The 15,766-nt window shown below is 37.1% G+C and overlaps 1 protein-coding gene across 1 annotated transcript; it reads right to left on the bottom strand.

Annotated features, from left to right (window-relative positions):
* Window positions 1–498: 498 nt before the first annotated feature.
* Window positions 499–13,853, bottom strand: CXCL14 (C-X-C motif chemokine ligand 14). The gene is made up of 4 exons (XM_003756451.4): window positions 13,561–13,853; window positions 13,021–13,126; window positions 5,196–5,309; window positions 499–675 (listed from the first exon to the last, which is right to left on the bottom strand). The coding sequence occupies exons 1-4, from the start codon at window positions 13,622–13,624 to the stop codon at window positions 660–662; spliced, it is 300 nt and encodes a 99-aa protein (XP_003756499.1). The 5' UTR covers window positions 13,625–13,853; the 3' UTR covers window positions 499–659.
* Window positions 13,854–15,766: the final 1,913 nt, after the last annotated feature.

Below are 15,766 nucleotides of genomic sequence, written 5' to 3'. Positions count from 1 at the left end.
TCCAGCATCTTCTTTAGAAGTAAATTTAGCTCAGGATTATTCTCCCCCACCCCCAATATGTGTAAAAATTAACTGGGGGAATTAAGCATATTTCCATGGCAATGTGCTTTTACTTCAGCAAAGAACATATATAAGAGTGATGCACATTCAGTTCTGCCAGCTGTGTGGACCCATATTGTATATAAACACTACAACACATTATCATGTCAGGGTCCATTGAAAGCTGTGTGACTTTTCCTCTCTGTGTAAAGTCACTATGGAATCAGAAGTGGAAATCTTCCCAGGGATACAAATAACTGAACTCTACTATGGGATACTACCACACATTATTTGTTCAGCTAATGAGCTTATAAAGCTCAGTTGCAATCATAATGATGGATGAATGAATATAAAAAGGCATTTAAAAATGAAAAGCATGAATTTTCCCAAATTCAGTAAAAACCAGACAGTTGTGAGCTCTGAAATGCAAGACAGTTAGGACACTTGGAAGCCTTTTGCAAACAGCTATAAAATGTAAAAACTGACCCTTGATAAAAAGTGCTTTTGTAACAATATATTATTTGTGTTGTCTTATGTCTGTGAGAAACAAAGGTTTTTCTGCAGAGTCCTTTGTTCAAGTCTTCCAAAAATTTGACTTTTTTTATTAGGATTCTCTTGTCTTACTCTTCATAGACCCTGGAAAGGAAAACAAGGTATAAGTCTTTCAATGTCCTGACTTTAACCATCAGATGGAATATGGCAAAGCTTCATGAGTCCCCAAGGCATGGTCTCCAATACAAGATAGTGACAGATGGATTTTCAGGAGTGGGTTCTTTCCCTTTTTCCCAAGTATTCAAATAGCTTAGTCTACTAAATCTTCTCACCAGTGTTTTAGGTATGGCTCTAAAGGCTTGCTGTTTTAACAAACATGCTAGAACTTGGATCTGGAAGGGACCTTTGAAAATACCTAGCACAGTCTTAGCACAACTAGGCATTTAATAAATGCTTATTAGCTGAGCAGTTAATTTATTAATTTAATTTATTATTATTAATTTTATTTTAATTTATTATTCTTATAGGTTATCCAATTCAATTGTCCCCTCTTCTATTTTACAGAACAGGAAGCTGAGGTCTAGAAAGAGAAAAGGACTTCTCTAAATGAATACTATCCTTTTCAAGGTAGACCTCTTAGGAACCTAGGCACATATAACACATTTTTAATGGTGTTACAGAAAACTTACTGCTAAGGCTCAAGGATCAAAGAACTATCATCCTTGGTGACACATTTTTAAAATTTAATTCATGAGGTAAACCTTCCTCTTCCGAGAGGAAACTGGATTATTGGAAGGAGACAAGTTGCATGAAAGATGTGTGAGGGACCTGGGAAACAGTCGTTTTAATCACAGATAAGGTGGGTCTAGCTCCATTACTAAGCAAGGCACTTGGGGCTGTGCCAGGGCATCACTAAATAAAAGGGATGCAATTTTAACACGCAAACTGTTTTGCAAACTATTGAATTTAACACCTCATTAAGGAGACTAATTCATTCAAAGAGGAGCTCCCATAACAGATAGGCATTTTAGTAATGACCATCAACTCCCACTCAAATGAATTTTTCTTAATTACTGGTTTGACCCAAGAGATCTTGCCTCAGAATCAGAATTTTGAGCTATAGCATTAGTAGACTTATAGAGAGGCCCATATGGTAGGAAAACAATAAATAGGCTCCAGAACCAATTCCTAGAGAGGAATTGATATGTGGCCTAAGTAGTGACAGTACCACAGAAATAATCATGCTTTCTTCCATGGAGATGGTTTGAAAGTGACAACACTCATATGGAAGGCTGAATTCACTCGTTTACTAGAGATTCGGGCACATGAATTTAGAATCAGACCTCAAGAATAATCTGGGACCCAAGAGAGATATGGTTTCTTCCATAGCTCTAAATAGTTGCTGTTAGAGAGGCAAAATGAGGTGTAGAAATTTACAGAAATTCCAGAATTACTAATAGTATAGATAGGCATCATCTATAAGGAGAAAAAGTGCTGCCATCCCTGAGAGTCATTTTTTTAAGATTTTAAGAAATTTAGAAAAAGCATTTAGAAATTTGTAAAAATTTATAACAAATCATGTTTGATGACAAGGAAATATCTAGATAAAAATAATTTTGAGTATTCAAATCATTTGTCTGGAAAGCTTTATTGCTTTGTTTTGGAATATTTTGAAATTTTTTTTCTTTTCCTTCTAATGACGTGTTCTGCTTAATGGAAAAAGAGAGACAATAGAGAAAGGACACACACAGATAGGAGAGAGAGAGAGAGAGAGAGAGAGAGAGAGAGAGAGAGAGAGAGTGAGTGTAGAAAGGAGATGTAGCAAATATTCATTGAAAGTATTTTGGAAGTTCTAGGTTTCAGTTGTTTTTCTGTAGGAAGGAAGGAAGTTAAAAAACAACACAACCATTTATTAACCATCTATTATGTGTCAGGCACCATGCTGAACTCTTTCACGATTATCTCATTTGATCCTCTCAACCACACTGGAAGATAGGTGTTAACTTGTTCTCATTTTACAGTTGAGGAAACTGAGGTAAAGCAAAGTTAAATGAATTCATCTATTGGCAGTTGGTAAGTGTCTGAGTGTGGATTTGAATTCAGATATTCCTGATCACACATTTAGGTCTCTGTTCCCTTAAAATTAGGTATGTATGTACATAATACACATATTTATATAACAAAGATACATTATGTGCATAAATATGTACCTATATATGCATTTATGCATATGTGTATTACAAACACACTTTTATTCATATGTATCCAGATTATTCTTATCCTTATTGACCTCATTGGATCGCAGGATTGCATTGATTATATATTTAAAGCTGGGAAGAATCATAGTCCAACTCTCCCATTTTACTGCTGAGAAAACTGAGGTCCCAAGAAATTATAGATACTTGCCTATGGCAAGTAAGGCAGTAAGTAACAGTATTGGAATTTGAACCAAAGTCCTCTGACTTTGAATCCAGTAGCCATTCTATGACACCATATTGTGTAAAGGAAATGACTAATTGCTTTAAATATTGAATTCTTATCTTGGTGAATAGCTCTTAAACTCTATTTTAATGTATTGATTTTGTAAGGACTCAGCCTTCAGTCAATCAAATGTTCAAGTATTTCTGGATGCCCATCACATCATCATCTTCTTTACTATTTTGGTCCCAGTTGATACATCGGAAGTTTGGAGGCAGCACAATGTTACGCAAAAAGTCCCAGAGTGTCACAGACCTGGCTTCTAATTCCCTCCATCAACTAGCTTCCCCTTTTGTAAAATAAAGGAGTCAAATTAATGGACTGCACATCCTAGGTAATTTAACAATTTAATTGAATTGAATAAATGAGATCTTTGAGAGCCAACATGGTCTAGCTGGCCATCAGAATCAGAAAGACCTGGGCTTAAGCATCTGATAAAAATACTGGTTGTGCAATCTTGGGAGAATCACTGAACTTCTCAATTTTCCCAAGTAATCTCACACTTTAAGTTGCTGTCATTTTTGAAGAGTTCACTATTCATGCCATTCACCTAGAGTTACCTCTATCAATGTTATCACAACTCTTGGTACCCCCTCCTTCTCCCATTGAAATCTTTGGCTTAACCAGGAAGGGAGGAAAGAATAAGGGGAGAAAGGTAGGGCTGAAGGCTTCAGAGTAATCAGAAACATTCTCAGTAGTCCCTGCAGGTGACAGAAAGGCTAAGTTTTTTGTGAGAATTAGGAGGACAAACCATTTTCAAGCTTTCTGCTGTCTTAAGTATGGAAAAGCCCAGAAAAGAAAGCTTTATTTTCCTCAGATTTTCAGAAAATAAATTGTCAGTCTTTGTTATTTTGAGCTAATGCAGACTGTGCAATTTTGAGGAAGAATATGTAGGCCCAGGTATTGGCACCATGCTCAAGACTCTGTCTTTGAGAATGACCTTCTGAGTATAATGAGAGTATTCCAGCAGTCAGTCCCTTAGAATTTATTCTAAGAATAAGCCTCAGGCCTCTGGACTCCTTTTGCAGGTGGGGGCAAAATTGAGCATCAAGTGTTCCACTGGGGCAGTTTCATGCAGGTGGCTGAGTATAAAGGGATCCAATATGCAAAGGAAAATTTATTTCACATGTGTCTAATATACCTCTTTTTCCCTTCCTTTCAGACTGGTTTCTGCCATAGGTGAAGTAGATCCATGTGAGATGACTTGTGCTCAAGTGCTAAAAAAAGGCACTTAACCCTTTTGTCTTAGTTTCTTCATTTGCAAAATAGAATACCAATACTTGTAACATGTACTTCAAAGGGTGTTGTGAGGCTCAATTAGAACAATGTGCATACAGTTCTTTGTAATCCTTAAGTGCTACATACATGTCAGTTATCTACTACTACCATGAGCAATAGCATTATTGTCACTTCTGATTTCTGAAATTCCAACTTTACAATTTATAGAATATAGACTGTTAGAATTAGAAGGCATCTGGTATCTACTGAGTAAAAATACTTTCCCCTAGCATTTAAGATTATAGATAATCTAGCATCACCTTATCTTTTCAGCCTTATTTCATATTATTCTCATCTACACACTCTACTCCAATTAAACTGGATCTTAATTTTAATTTTCCAGTTTCTGTGCATTCATTATATTTCTTATACTTGAATGTACTGTTCTTTTTTTTTGTCTTAAATCTGAATTAAGTCACTTAACTGCTGTGAACTTCACTTTTCTCATCTATAAAATGAGGAAAAGAATAGTACATAACTCTAAGAGTTGCTGTGAGGATCAAATGTAATAATGTATCTAAAATACAATATGAACGTTAAGTTACTCTATATAAATATAAGCTATTGTTATTTCCTATGAATCCTTTAAAGAACAACTCAAATGCTACTTCCTTTAGTGAAGACCTTTCTTTTTAGACTTTATATAGCTTTTTATCCTTTAACTGTCTAATGTACTTATTTGTGTAATTTTGTTTATTTTTGAGTCTTATTTTATAGCCTGTGATCTCCAAGACAGCAGAGATACCATTATATCTTTTCCAGAATCTAGCCTAGTGCTGGTTTTTAAAATATTCTATTGAATGAATGAGTCATTTAGCCCAATTTCCTCCTTTTACAGATGTGGAAATTAAGGTTCACCCATGGTCAGTGAGCTACTTCCTCTACACAGGGTTCCTACTAAAACTCACCTGCGTTTTTCATTCCATGCGTTATACCACTTGATGAATCTCTTTGTGCTCTGGAGTTTGGGATGTAGGCAGTGTTCTTGTCCCCGATACCGTGACATACTCTTGGTAGTGATGCTGTAATAGAATTTGGAAAAGCCGTCTGTTTGAAAGATTAGTCCTTTCCACTCTCCCTCAGCACCTGCCTAAGGAAGGTAAGGTCAGCCTTTGGGAAATGCTGAATAATGAAAGTTCATTCATTAGAATGTACAAGGAGACTACTAGATACTGTTTTGCCTTAAGTGGAACAGGAGGGGAAATAGGCAAAGCATTATAGTGGGCAGGAGGAAGGCAAGGTAGATTCAAACTTTACTTTCTAGTACACTAAGGAGCATGTGGGAACAGCAAATATATGTAGGTCTGCTCGATATCTCTGAGACCTAAAAAAAAAGTTTCTGTGAGATCTACAATTGTTTTGTGGGCCATTTTGAGTGTAGAATTTTTATTTCACCTTGCAGACAGGGTTTCAGCTATAAATTTGGGGTTCAGCTATAACTTATAAATGTCATAAAGTTTCAATAGAATCAGGCTATAGTATGAGCAAGCTCTGCACCTGATTGGATAACCTCTCTCCCCAATCCCCTTTTTGCTCTTCTTTCCAGAAGCCTGTTGCCTGTAGCAAGTCTGTAAACATGTTACATATGCCATCTTGCAGGGAAGTTTTTAGACAAATCACTTGAAGAGACCTAATAGACCATCTAGTCCAAGATGACATTAGCTAATACTCCTTGTGGTCTTCTCCCTCTAACTCCCTATCTTCCCCCATCCAGGTATTCTTATATATCCCACTTTCTTCCCATTTCAACATTTATAATACTTTACTTGGTACCTTATGAAAGCCCTAGGGAAAGTTATAAAAACTAAGTAATGATGAGGTTGGGTGGAAATTTTTGTAGGAGCCCAGGCTATTTTTTTCTAACAGAATGGCAGTTAACTAGTTACCCAGTAAAACTGTAACATTACATGGCTCTAGGTCCTAAGGAGAATCTCTATTTTTTACAATGATAAGCAGTAAAGAACTGGGTCACATACAACTTAAAAGGGATGAACTTCAACGAAATCCAGTAGTGTTTATGAAAATTCAATTTGGTAGAAGAGAAAAGACTAAGAAATTATGTACATTGAGAAAAGACTTTTTGCTCCTTTAGAAAGTTCTTACTAGGAACCCCAATATTTATGAAGCAAGGAGAACCTTGAAGCATTTTAGAGCTCATTTTATAGAAATTAATTTACCCATTTTTTTGGGGATTGTCTCTTTTGAAATGGACAAATGTCTGCATTAAGAAGTGAAAATGCAGCATAAATCATCATATTCTTTAGCTTTATTGAATTAATCCAACAAATTATCTTGCCCAGGATTCTGCTTTATCTGGGAGTCCTGAAGGAAGGTTCTCTCAAATGGTGGGTTCATGACCTGAAACCAAAACACCATTGTCTAGAAGTGTGATAACTACCTTGTACTTTGTTTTTTGAAGCTCAGAGTCAAACTGTATTTTCTGATAAGATCTTGGGGTTTATATTTGTCTAATTCAACAATGATGTTCTTCAGTGTTTAATGATAAGTAGTAACATTTTAAACTCTCCATCTGCTAATAGAGGATAAGGAACAGTTGCTACAAACTGCTCATTGCTTTCTCTTGAGAAGAAGTATTCATGTGGTACCATTTGACTTCTGAGTAGCCAAGATATCAAGTCTAACTTCCCTCATTTTACAGCCTAGGAAACTGAGGCTGAATGATTAAGTGATTTGTGGAGGCAGTGTCTGAGGCAGGATTTTACTCAAGTCTCCAGTCTCCAAGACTAGCCCTCTAACCATTGTGCTATATAGCTAATGCAGACTTAGAGATCCATATTATAGACTTGGATGAAATTTTAGGGGTTTGTACTGGTATTGCAACTTGTCCACTTGCTAACTGAGTGACATCTCAGTTACTTCAGTTTTTGCATCATTAAAATAGGAATAAAATTAGTTTCTGTGATATCTACTTTACTAGATTGTTGTGAGCATAAAATCATACACATACATATCATCCACACATATGTTTGAATAGACAAATAGACAAAAGTGTATGCATGTATATGTATTGGCATCACTATGCAGATATAAATAGATACCTATAGGTGTGTATATGTTTAATATAAGAGGTAGCAGGGGTGTAGTGGATAGAAAGCTAACCTTGGAAACAGGAAGATTTGTGTTCAAATACAATTTCAGAAATATACTTCTATGTGACCCTGGGCAAGTTACTTAAATTCTCAGTGCCCTAAGCATTTAAGTTGCAGAGAAAGTGCCAACCTATGTTAATGGAAAGAATTATTTTTATTAATATTAGAATAGATTATAAGTATGAGGCATTGCTTCCTTTATTTTCACATTATCACCCTGTATCACTGTAATATTTTACCACATAAAACTGGGTATTTTAGAAGTCAGTGTGAAGGTAAATAAGCATGTTTACCAGAATATTTTACATGAAATCAAAATTTTTTTAATGGATTTTGGGAATAACTTTGGGACGGAAGATCAATTCTAATGCATAAGTTCTTTAAGGATAGGGATTTTTTTTGTCCTTATATACACAGTACCTAGCACACTATTTGGTATTTAGTACAAATCTGATTATGGTTATTTAATTGAATGGAAAAGATTTCAGCAGTTAGAAAACTCTTCCTTTTTTTCAGATTAGAATTCATGCATTATTCTTTGGGTTGGTTATGCAGGTAGCAGAACTAATAAGTTTCTTAGGCCTGGGTTAGCAAGAAGAAAAGAGATACAGATCATAAGCTTATATGAGAAGACAGAATTAGACAGGACCTTAGATATCATCCATTCCAATTCCCTAATTTTACAGATGAGAAGACTGAGGTATAGAGAGGCAAAATGATATTTCTCTAATTTACAAAGTTAGCCAGTCTCAAAGCTAGGATTTGAACCTACATCTGGTGACTCAAATATTGTGCTCCTGTTATATCATAGAGATAATTTTTTTTTATATCTATAGAGCTCAGCTTCAAGGTTTGTTGCTTAAACTAATTCTCACTAACCTTGGAACTCATCTACAAGAATTAGGATCCTGAAACACAAAATAAGGTGTTTTGAGATCCCAATATTTCAAAGTAGTGGTAGAAATAAAAACTAGACACAGTACCATAGTGATACTTTCTGCCACCATGTCTAACAAATATTTATTGAACATTTGCTAGTGTTCTTGCACTGGGCTCAAAGCTTAGAGGATAGAGAAAAATACAATGGAAGATATCTGTGCTCAGCAAGCTCATAGCCTGGGGCAATCAGACAGACTGACATGAAGCAGCAATGGACTATCCAAGGCAGAACATGGTAAATGATATCAGAGAGATAGTAAGTGCTATAAGAATGAGGGGTCATGTGGTTTGTGGCGATGAGGAAAGTCTTAGCCAGATTTGGAGTCAGGACACCTGGATTTGAATCCTAGTTCTTATACTTAGTCACTATGTGATCCTGGGCAAGTCTGGATTCCTCTTCTGTGAAATAAAGGATTGCTAAGGTTTAAAGTGGCAGCCAGGTGGAACAATGGATAGAGCAGCAGGCTTGGGATCAGGAAGACCTAAATTAAAATCTGGCATCAAACACTTAGTAGTTGTGTGACTCTGGGCAAGCCACTTAAACCTGTTTGACTCAGTTTTCTCATATGTAAAGTGACCTGGACAAGGAAATGGCAAACCACTCTGGTATCTTTGCCAAGAAAATCTCAAATAGGGCCATGAAAAATGAGACCCAATTGAAATGATTGAACACTAATAGCAACAACAAAGACCAAAGGTCTAGTCCCAAATTCAGCAATCTTAACTTGATTCCAGATAAGTGGGAACAACATGAACAAAGGGAATAAACAAGCATGAGTTCTCTCTAGGGGACAGTGATCAGACTATGCCAGCTGGGATAAAGGGTTTGTGTAAAGGAATGTGAGGAGACAAAATTGGTTCAAGAGATGAAGGATCAGTAGTAGGAACAAAGGGATAGACTCCAACAACTTGTATAGACACAAATACTATGAATGTTGAGTCCTCTTACTGAAATAAAAGCTGTTCTAGATTGTTTCATTATTCTGTTGAGAATTTCAATATTCATAAGCAAATTGATTTCTTGTTAACTTGTTTATATTCTCTAGTTGTTCTGTGTTTATCTTGCATCCCCATCCAAAGCTCACACTCTGGGGGTAGGGACATGGATTTTTAAAAATTTTGCTCCTTTTTTGATACTGCTTTTTTGGTAGTCAAACACTCAAATAAGGAAGTATTTCTTTCATCTTAATTAGCCTTATCTTTTCTCTGATTTTTTTTTTTTTTTGGTAGGCAGAGACCATGAGCCAGGCCTAGACTTTAGGCTAGATGGTTTGGGTTTAAGTAAGAATAGCGATGGATAGGATTTAGAACAGAAGGGACAGTAGAAATCACCTAGTCCACATCCATCATTTTTTTCATGGAAACTGAAGCTTGGGGAGTGATTGGTTTAAGGTTACCAGATAGTCAATAGCAGAGTTTGGATTCAAAGTCCTGTGATTCCATATCCAGAAATCTTTGCAGTCTAGCATGCTATCCTAGCTGTGATTCTGAGGCTATTTTCTTAGGTTCTCTAAGAGACATCTGTAAAATTAGAGTGTTGGATAAAATGAACTCTAAATTCTGGAATTCTGCAATCCTGTAATTTCTTTTACTATTCACAATGGCTAGTGCTGCATTAGGTACCCAGAAATAAATACCTTTTGCATTTCTTTTTTTGGTCCATAATTCTAGAAATGAAGCTGTTCTTGGGATTCCTATATCCTTGCTGCCTCTTTCCAAATATTAGTTGGAAAAGCAACTTAGTACACTAGAATGTAGACGAGTTAGAGGATCTAAATTTTGAATACTACCAGGCAAGTGGCTTTACTTCTTTAAGACTGTTTCCTCATGTGCAGCAATAACAAATTTGCACTATTCTCATCAGAGAGATTTGTGAGGAAGTTTTCAAAAGTTTCAACTTCAAAGAGCTGTTGGTGGCTTTGATCATATGACTGTAATAGGACTTTAAGAGAGGCTTGTCCTAAAATTGGTCCTAGATTTAGGACAGATCCACAATCAATTCATCACTGGCCTTTTCTTAAAACCTTTCTAGCATGGCCAAGTTTGAGGTTCATCAGTATAACTTTGGAAGACCCAAGATCACCTCTAGACCAAAATCAAGGCTTTCAATCATGAGCATTTGCAACCTTCAGAAGGTCTGAGATTTGAAATCTGGCGGCTTTGTTGTAAGAATTCAATTCTCCCTAAAAGAAATGTTTTTGTAAAATAATTCCCTTTCAGATTTGGGAAACTATTCCCAAGAGTGATCTGGAAAGCCATAGTAGACTAGTACTTGGTTCTTATAGCCTTTCCAAAAGGGCTCTGGTTTTGTTTCAAAAGGCCACAACTTAGCATCAACCAAAGTACAAGGCTCTAGACTCCTCTTTGATGTAAAGTATACTTAGCTCATATCCTTCCCTGAATCTCTTCGAGGTGCAATGAGGTATATGAAAATAAGCTTGCTGTCAGTGTAAATGGGAAGTCTGGTTACTTAAAGTTTTTGACTCACTCAGGCTTAGCCAGAAAACTTCTTTGTTTTTGAAAATATCTCTAGAATTTACTAAATCTCTTGTGTATATAAGTAAAGTCTACTGAATTTTTTTTTTGTTTGTTTAGAATTGCAACTTTTATTTTTTCTGGGCTGCAAGGTTACTATTCCAATCAATGGTGATTTCTGCCAAGGTTATCATTAGAAATTTGATTTTTAAAAATATTTCTTAATATAATCTTATGTTAAATTTTCATTTGAAAGGAGAGTATAGGAAAATACAACAAAATGACCTGGGGCTATCTGATCTCCCTCCACAACCCAGTTCATTCACTCATTTTTTAATTAATTCATCAAATATTTATTTAGGGACTACTTTGAGCAAAACACTGTTAATTGAGGGTTCTTTTAAACTGAGATTTTATTGTATCTAATACTCCAACTTTTAGCTTCTGAAGTATAGTTGAAAACATAAATATGGTCTTTGAAAAAATGTTGACTCTGGGAGTCAAGTAAACTAATTTTTTCATTGTAAAGGAAGCAGGACTTAGAAGACTCTATCTTAAGTCAAATTCTTGGTTTTTAATTTTATGCTCTCAGATTTGAAGAAAGGAAGGTCTCGTGAGGTTTCTCTTTTCCTCCAAGCTATTTATTTCTTTCGTTGCAAGACAAAATCCAGTTAGGAACTTTTCTGGAAATTTTCTTTGGCTTGGTATAGGTGTAAAGAAAAGAGGGGGAGGGGTAAGGAGAAACAATCTAAACAGGACAAATTTTTGAGTCTTCCTTAAACTTACCAACATATTTCTAGCCCCAGGTTGTGAATATTGACTATAATTATTTCAGAACGAATAAAATAGGACCTGTTTCTGAGGTGAAAAAAGGGGTGACTGATTAGTGGCAAATATTTGAGTTCTACTTTGCCAAGGACTCCCTTCTTGGCCAAGAGTTGACTAATGGGGAAATAGTTGTTTTGGCCCCAAGTGGTTAATTTGAAAAAGAAGAGCAAGGAAACTTTGTGTTCTTTCAGTCTGCCCCAGTTTTTAAAATATTTTCAGCATTCCCAACATGCACAGAGACAGTTCTATCGAATATTATCCTGGGCAAGGGATTTTGCCACAGGAGCTAAAGATGCATTCCTTAGGAAAGCACATATTTTGCAGCTGGTTAGTAGGAACTGTTCTAAAAGTAAATTTGAATCAGTCATAGAAAATTGAATTCCTCTGAACATATTTTCTGATATTAAAAAAGTCTCTGTGAAGAATGGAGGACTTATATAATTAAATGAAAAGTGAAGTAAGCAGAATCAGAAAAACAATATATGTATATAATAGTTATAACAATGGAAAGGGGGCTGGTGGTACTGGTGGTGGAAATAACAACCAAAAGTATCCTATGAAACTAAATGCCATGAAATTCTAAAAATCAAGCTCTGTCTCAAAGAAGAGACTTGGGGGACTGACTAAAGTTGTGCAACATTGAATAAACTGTCAGATTCCGTTGCTAAATTGGATAGTTTTGCTAAACTGCTTGCTTTCTCCTTTCCTCCCTCCTTTCTTCTTGTTCTTGTTCTTGTTCTTGTTCTTCTTCTTGTTGTTGTTCTTCTTCTCTCTCTCTCTGACTTTCTGTCTCTGTCTAACTCTCTTTGTCTGTTTCTCTTTGTCTTTTTGTCTGTCTCTCCCTCTCCCTCTCTTATTTTTTGTTAAAAGAAGTGATGCTCTGGGGAGAGGAGGGAGACTGATGTGTTTGGCAATGAAGGTGATATTGTCTTCATATCAATTTAAAAAAATGCATAGAGTAAATGAGAGCCTAAGTATGAATTGTCACACACACACACACATTTTCATTCCAATAGCTTCCAACATAGAACCTATTTTTGGCTTCAAAAAAGATAAACTTGTTAAACATTTTATTAGGAACTTGTGTGTGAGATTCTCTACCTAGGGACCAAATTGTTAATCTTTTTATCTTTTGATGTCCCATCCTATTTCCAGAAATATTGCCATTATTGTAGGTCCCTTACAAAATGCAGTTTCTTTTAGCCTGGTGTTGTAGCTCGTTTGAAATGCTGGTGCTTAACACACTTGTCTACAGTTTGTGCTTGGACAAGAATGAAAAGGCATGAAACACGCTCTTACAATGATTCCAGACACACATAGAGCTTGGACACTGGGTTAGATAGAAATGAGGACAAGATAAAGTTGCAAAGGTGAGACTCACATAACCATTTTCTCTTCACAGTGCGGGTACTTTGGTTTCATTTCCAGCTTCTTGACATCACTGTATCTTATCTTTGGTCCTTTCCTTGAACATTTGCATTTTGACCCTGCAAGAAATTGCCTGATAAATGTGAAGTTCCTTATCTAAAGGCTTTTCCTTTGCAAGTTTGCAAGGAAAAGGATGAACATAGATTAGCTTACCTCCCTCCACGACTCCCTTTTTCTTTCCCTTTCTTCCCCACAATCTACCCCTGGAGCTCATGAGAAGTTAAGATGCAAAATCTGGCCAAAGTCACCCTTCAAAAACCAACATTTAAATAACCCGAAATTCATATACTTATTTCAGGGAAGTATGTGTGGGGTAGTCCATCAGGGCACACTGAATGTCCCTCCCCCTCCCCCGCCCTTTCCCCCCTCCCCCAGCTCAAACCCAGTTTCTTCCAAACTCTCACTCTCTAAAGCTCAGAGAAGGTCAGCCAGAACGCCGGGACTTGTGTGTGTGATCCAAACTAGGGGTCTTGAAGCTCGCTTGCAGACTTACCCTCCACCCCGACGCAGCAGAACACGAGGAGCAGCAGGAGCAGTAGTGCTGTCAAGAGCTTCATGGCCCGAGCTCAGGTGTCTTAGGGAGCTGGGAAAGTCTCTCCGCCCGCTGGGCTTCCTTGCAGTCTCCTGTTCCGGAGCGCTCCGTCAGTCAGTTTTGTAGAGTTGCAGGTCTCGGGTGCTCTAGCGCCCTGGTCAGTTTCGGCTTCTGCGTATCTGCTCCGTGCACTTTCGCTTGCTCTCAGCTCTTCAGAACTCTGCTCTCCTCCTCTTTTAAAACAGCTCCCGCTGCCCTCACAGCTCATTAATATGCAGAACCACTCTGACTCACAGCAATTTCTCAACATGGTTGGGGGTGGGGGGTGGGGGGGGGGGGGTGGAGGGAGGTAGGGAAGAGGGAGGAGACCTTCCCAGTCCTATCTGATCGCACAGATTGTTTGGGTCCAGAATACAAATAGCCCCCAATCATCTAATTTTTGTCACCTTTTTTTTTTTTGGGTGTGTGTATGAGAGGGGGAAAAAGTGAGAGATTACAGCCTGGTGATGGAGGCTTAACTTTGTCGTTCTTTGGACATGTGTCAAAGTGACTGCTGAGCTGGGGCTTCTTCCAATCGTTCGTGCTCGAGGCTGTTTATATGTAACCACTTCTTTATAAGGCTCGGGAGTGGATCCGTCTGTAAAGATTTCGGACTGAATTGGGTTGCTTTCCACAATGGGAAGCTTGAATGGGGAGATAAATCCAGTTTATCTTAATGGAGTGAGCCATCCGAGCCTGGGCTGGGGAAGAGGTGAGGCTTCACCTGTGGGGAAATGATGGGGACTTTAAAAATACTTAACCATAGTTGACCCAAACTATGAGTCAGCTGCTTAGTCAATCTAGGCATGAATGAGGGAATGATCCTTCAAAACAGAGATTTGGCTATAGGTTACAAAGGGTGGAAAATTAGCTTTGTAAAGTGGGAAGAAACAATGCTGAATCTGAAGTCTCAAGAATAGCGTTCAAATCTCCTCTCTGCCTCTTTCTAGGTGTGTGATATTAAGCAAAACAAATCACTTTATTTCTTGGTTCTTAATACCTTATTTATGAATGATTGAGTTATATGATTCTTAGGGTTTCTTTCAGCTCTAAACATGCTTGTACTCGACTTTTTTAGTTTTTAATTGAAAATTGACTTTCTAGGCAATTTACTTTTCTGGATAGAAAATCCTTTAATTATCAATGATTTTTTTTCGTATTTTCTTGGGTTTGATAGTTCCCAGTTGCATCTTTCATTGTGAATTTGAGGGTTCTAAGCACACTTACTTCCCCCCCCCCCCTCCGTCTCCTGGAGCTACTTTGTGGGAAGGAGCAATTCCCGAGCTGAACACAATCTGAGTTTGAGGAGAGGTTGAAAGAGGAGAATCTGAGCCCTGAGAGGCCAAAGACAAGTGGAAGTCTAGAACTGATTTTTGTAGCGCCCTCTAAGCATGAGGTAAATCAATTATCTGTCCTCGGGTTTGAAAGTGTAGTTGGTCTAAGAGGGAGCATATTAGAAAAGTAATGCACATACATTCTTTTTTTATTAAAAGGTTTTTTATCTTCAAAACATATGCATGGATAATTATTAACCATCATCCTTGCAAAACCTTGTGTTCCAAATTTTTTCTCTTCTCCCCCCCCATCTTCTCCCCAGAGGCAAGTAGTTTAATATATATTAAACATATGCAATACTTCTGTACATATTTTCACAAATATGTTGCACAAGAAAAATCAGATCAAAAAAGGGAAAAAATGAGAAAGAAAACAAAATGCAAGCAAACAACAGCAAAAAGAGTTCATCAGAACTGGAAACTGAATGGATGCCCATCAGTTGGAGAAAGACTGAATAAATTATGGTATATGAATGTCACAGAATATTATTGTTCCATTAGAAATGATGAGCAGGATGATTTCAGAGAGGCATGGAGAGATTTACATGAACATGCTAGGTGAAATGAGCAGAATCAGGAGATCATTATACATGGCAACAGCAAGATTATACAATGATCAATTTTGATAGATTCGGCTCTCTTCAACAATGAGATGTCAGGCCAGTTCCAATGGTCTTGTGATGAAGAAAGTCATCTGCAACCAGAGAGACTGTGGGAACTGAGTGTGGATCACAACATAGTATTTTCACTCTTTGATCTGATAGGATGTAAGTTTTCATTCTGCCTATGCTATG

This window comes from Sarcophilus harrisii, chromosome 2 (assembly GCF_902635505.1).
Source record: "Sarcophilus harrisii chromosome 2, mSarHar1.11, whole genome shotgun sequence".
In the NCBI taxonomy this organism is placed as follows: domain Eukaryota; kingdom Metazoa; phylum Chordata; class Mammalia; order Dasyuromorphia; family Dasyuridae; genus Sarcophilus; species Sarcophilus harrisii.
The sequence above is the reverse complement of the archived record's forward strand: the minus strand, read 5'-3'. Positions and strand labels throughout refer to the sequence as shown.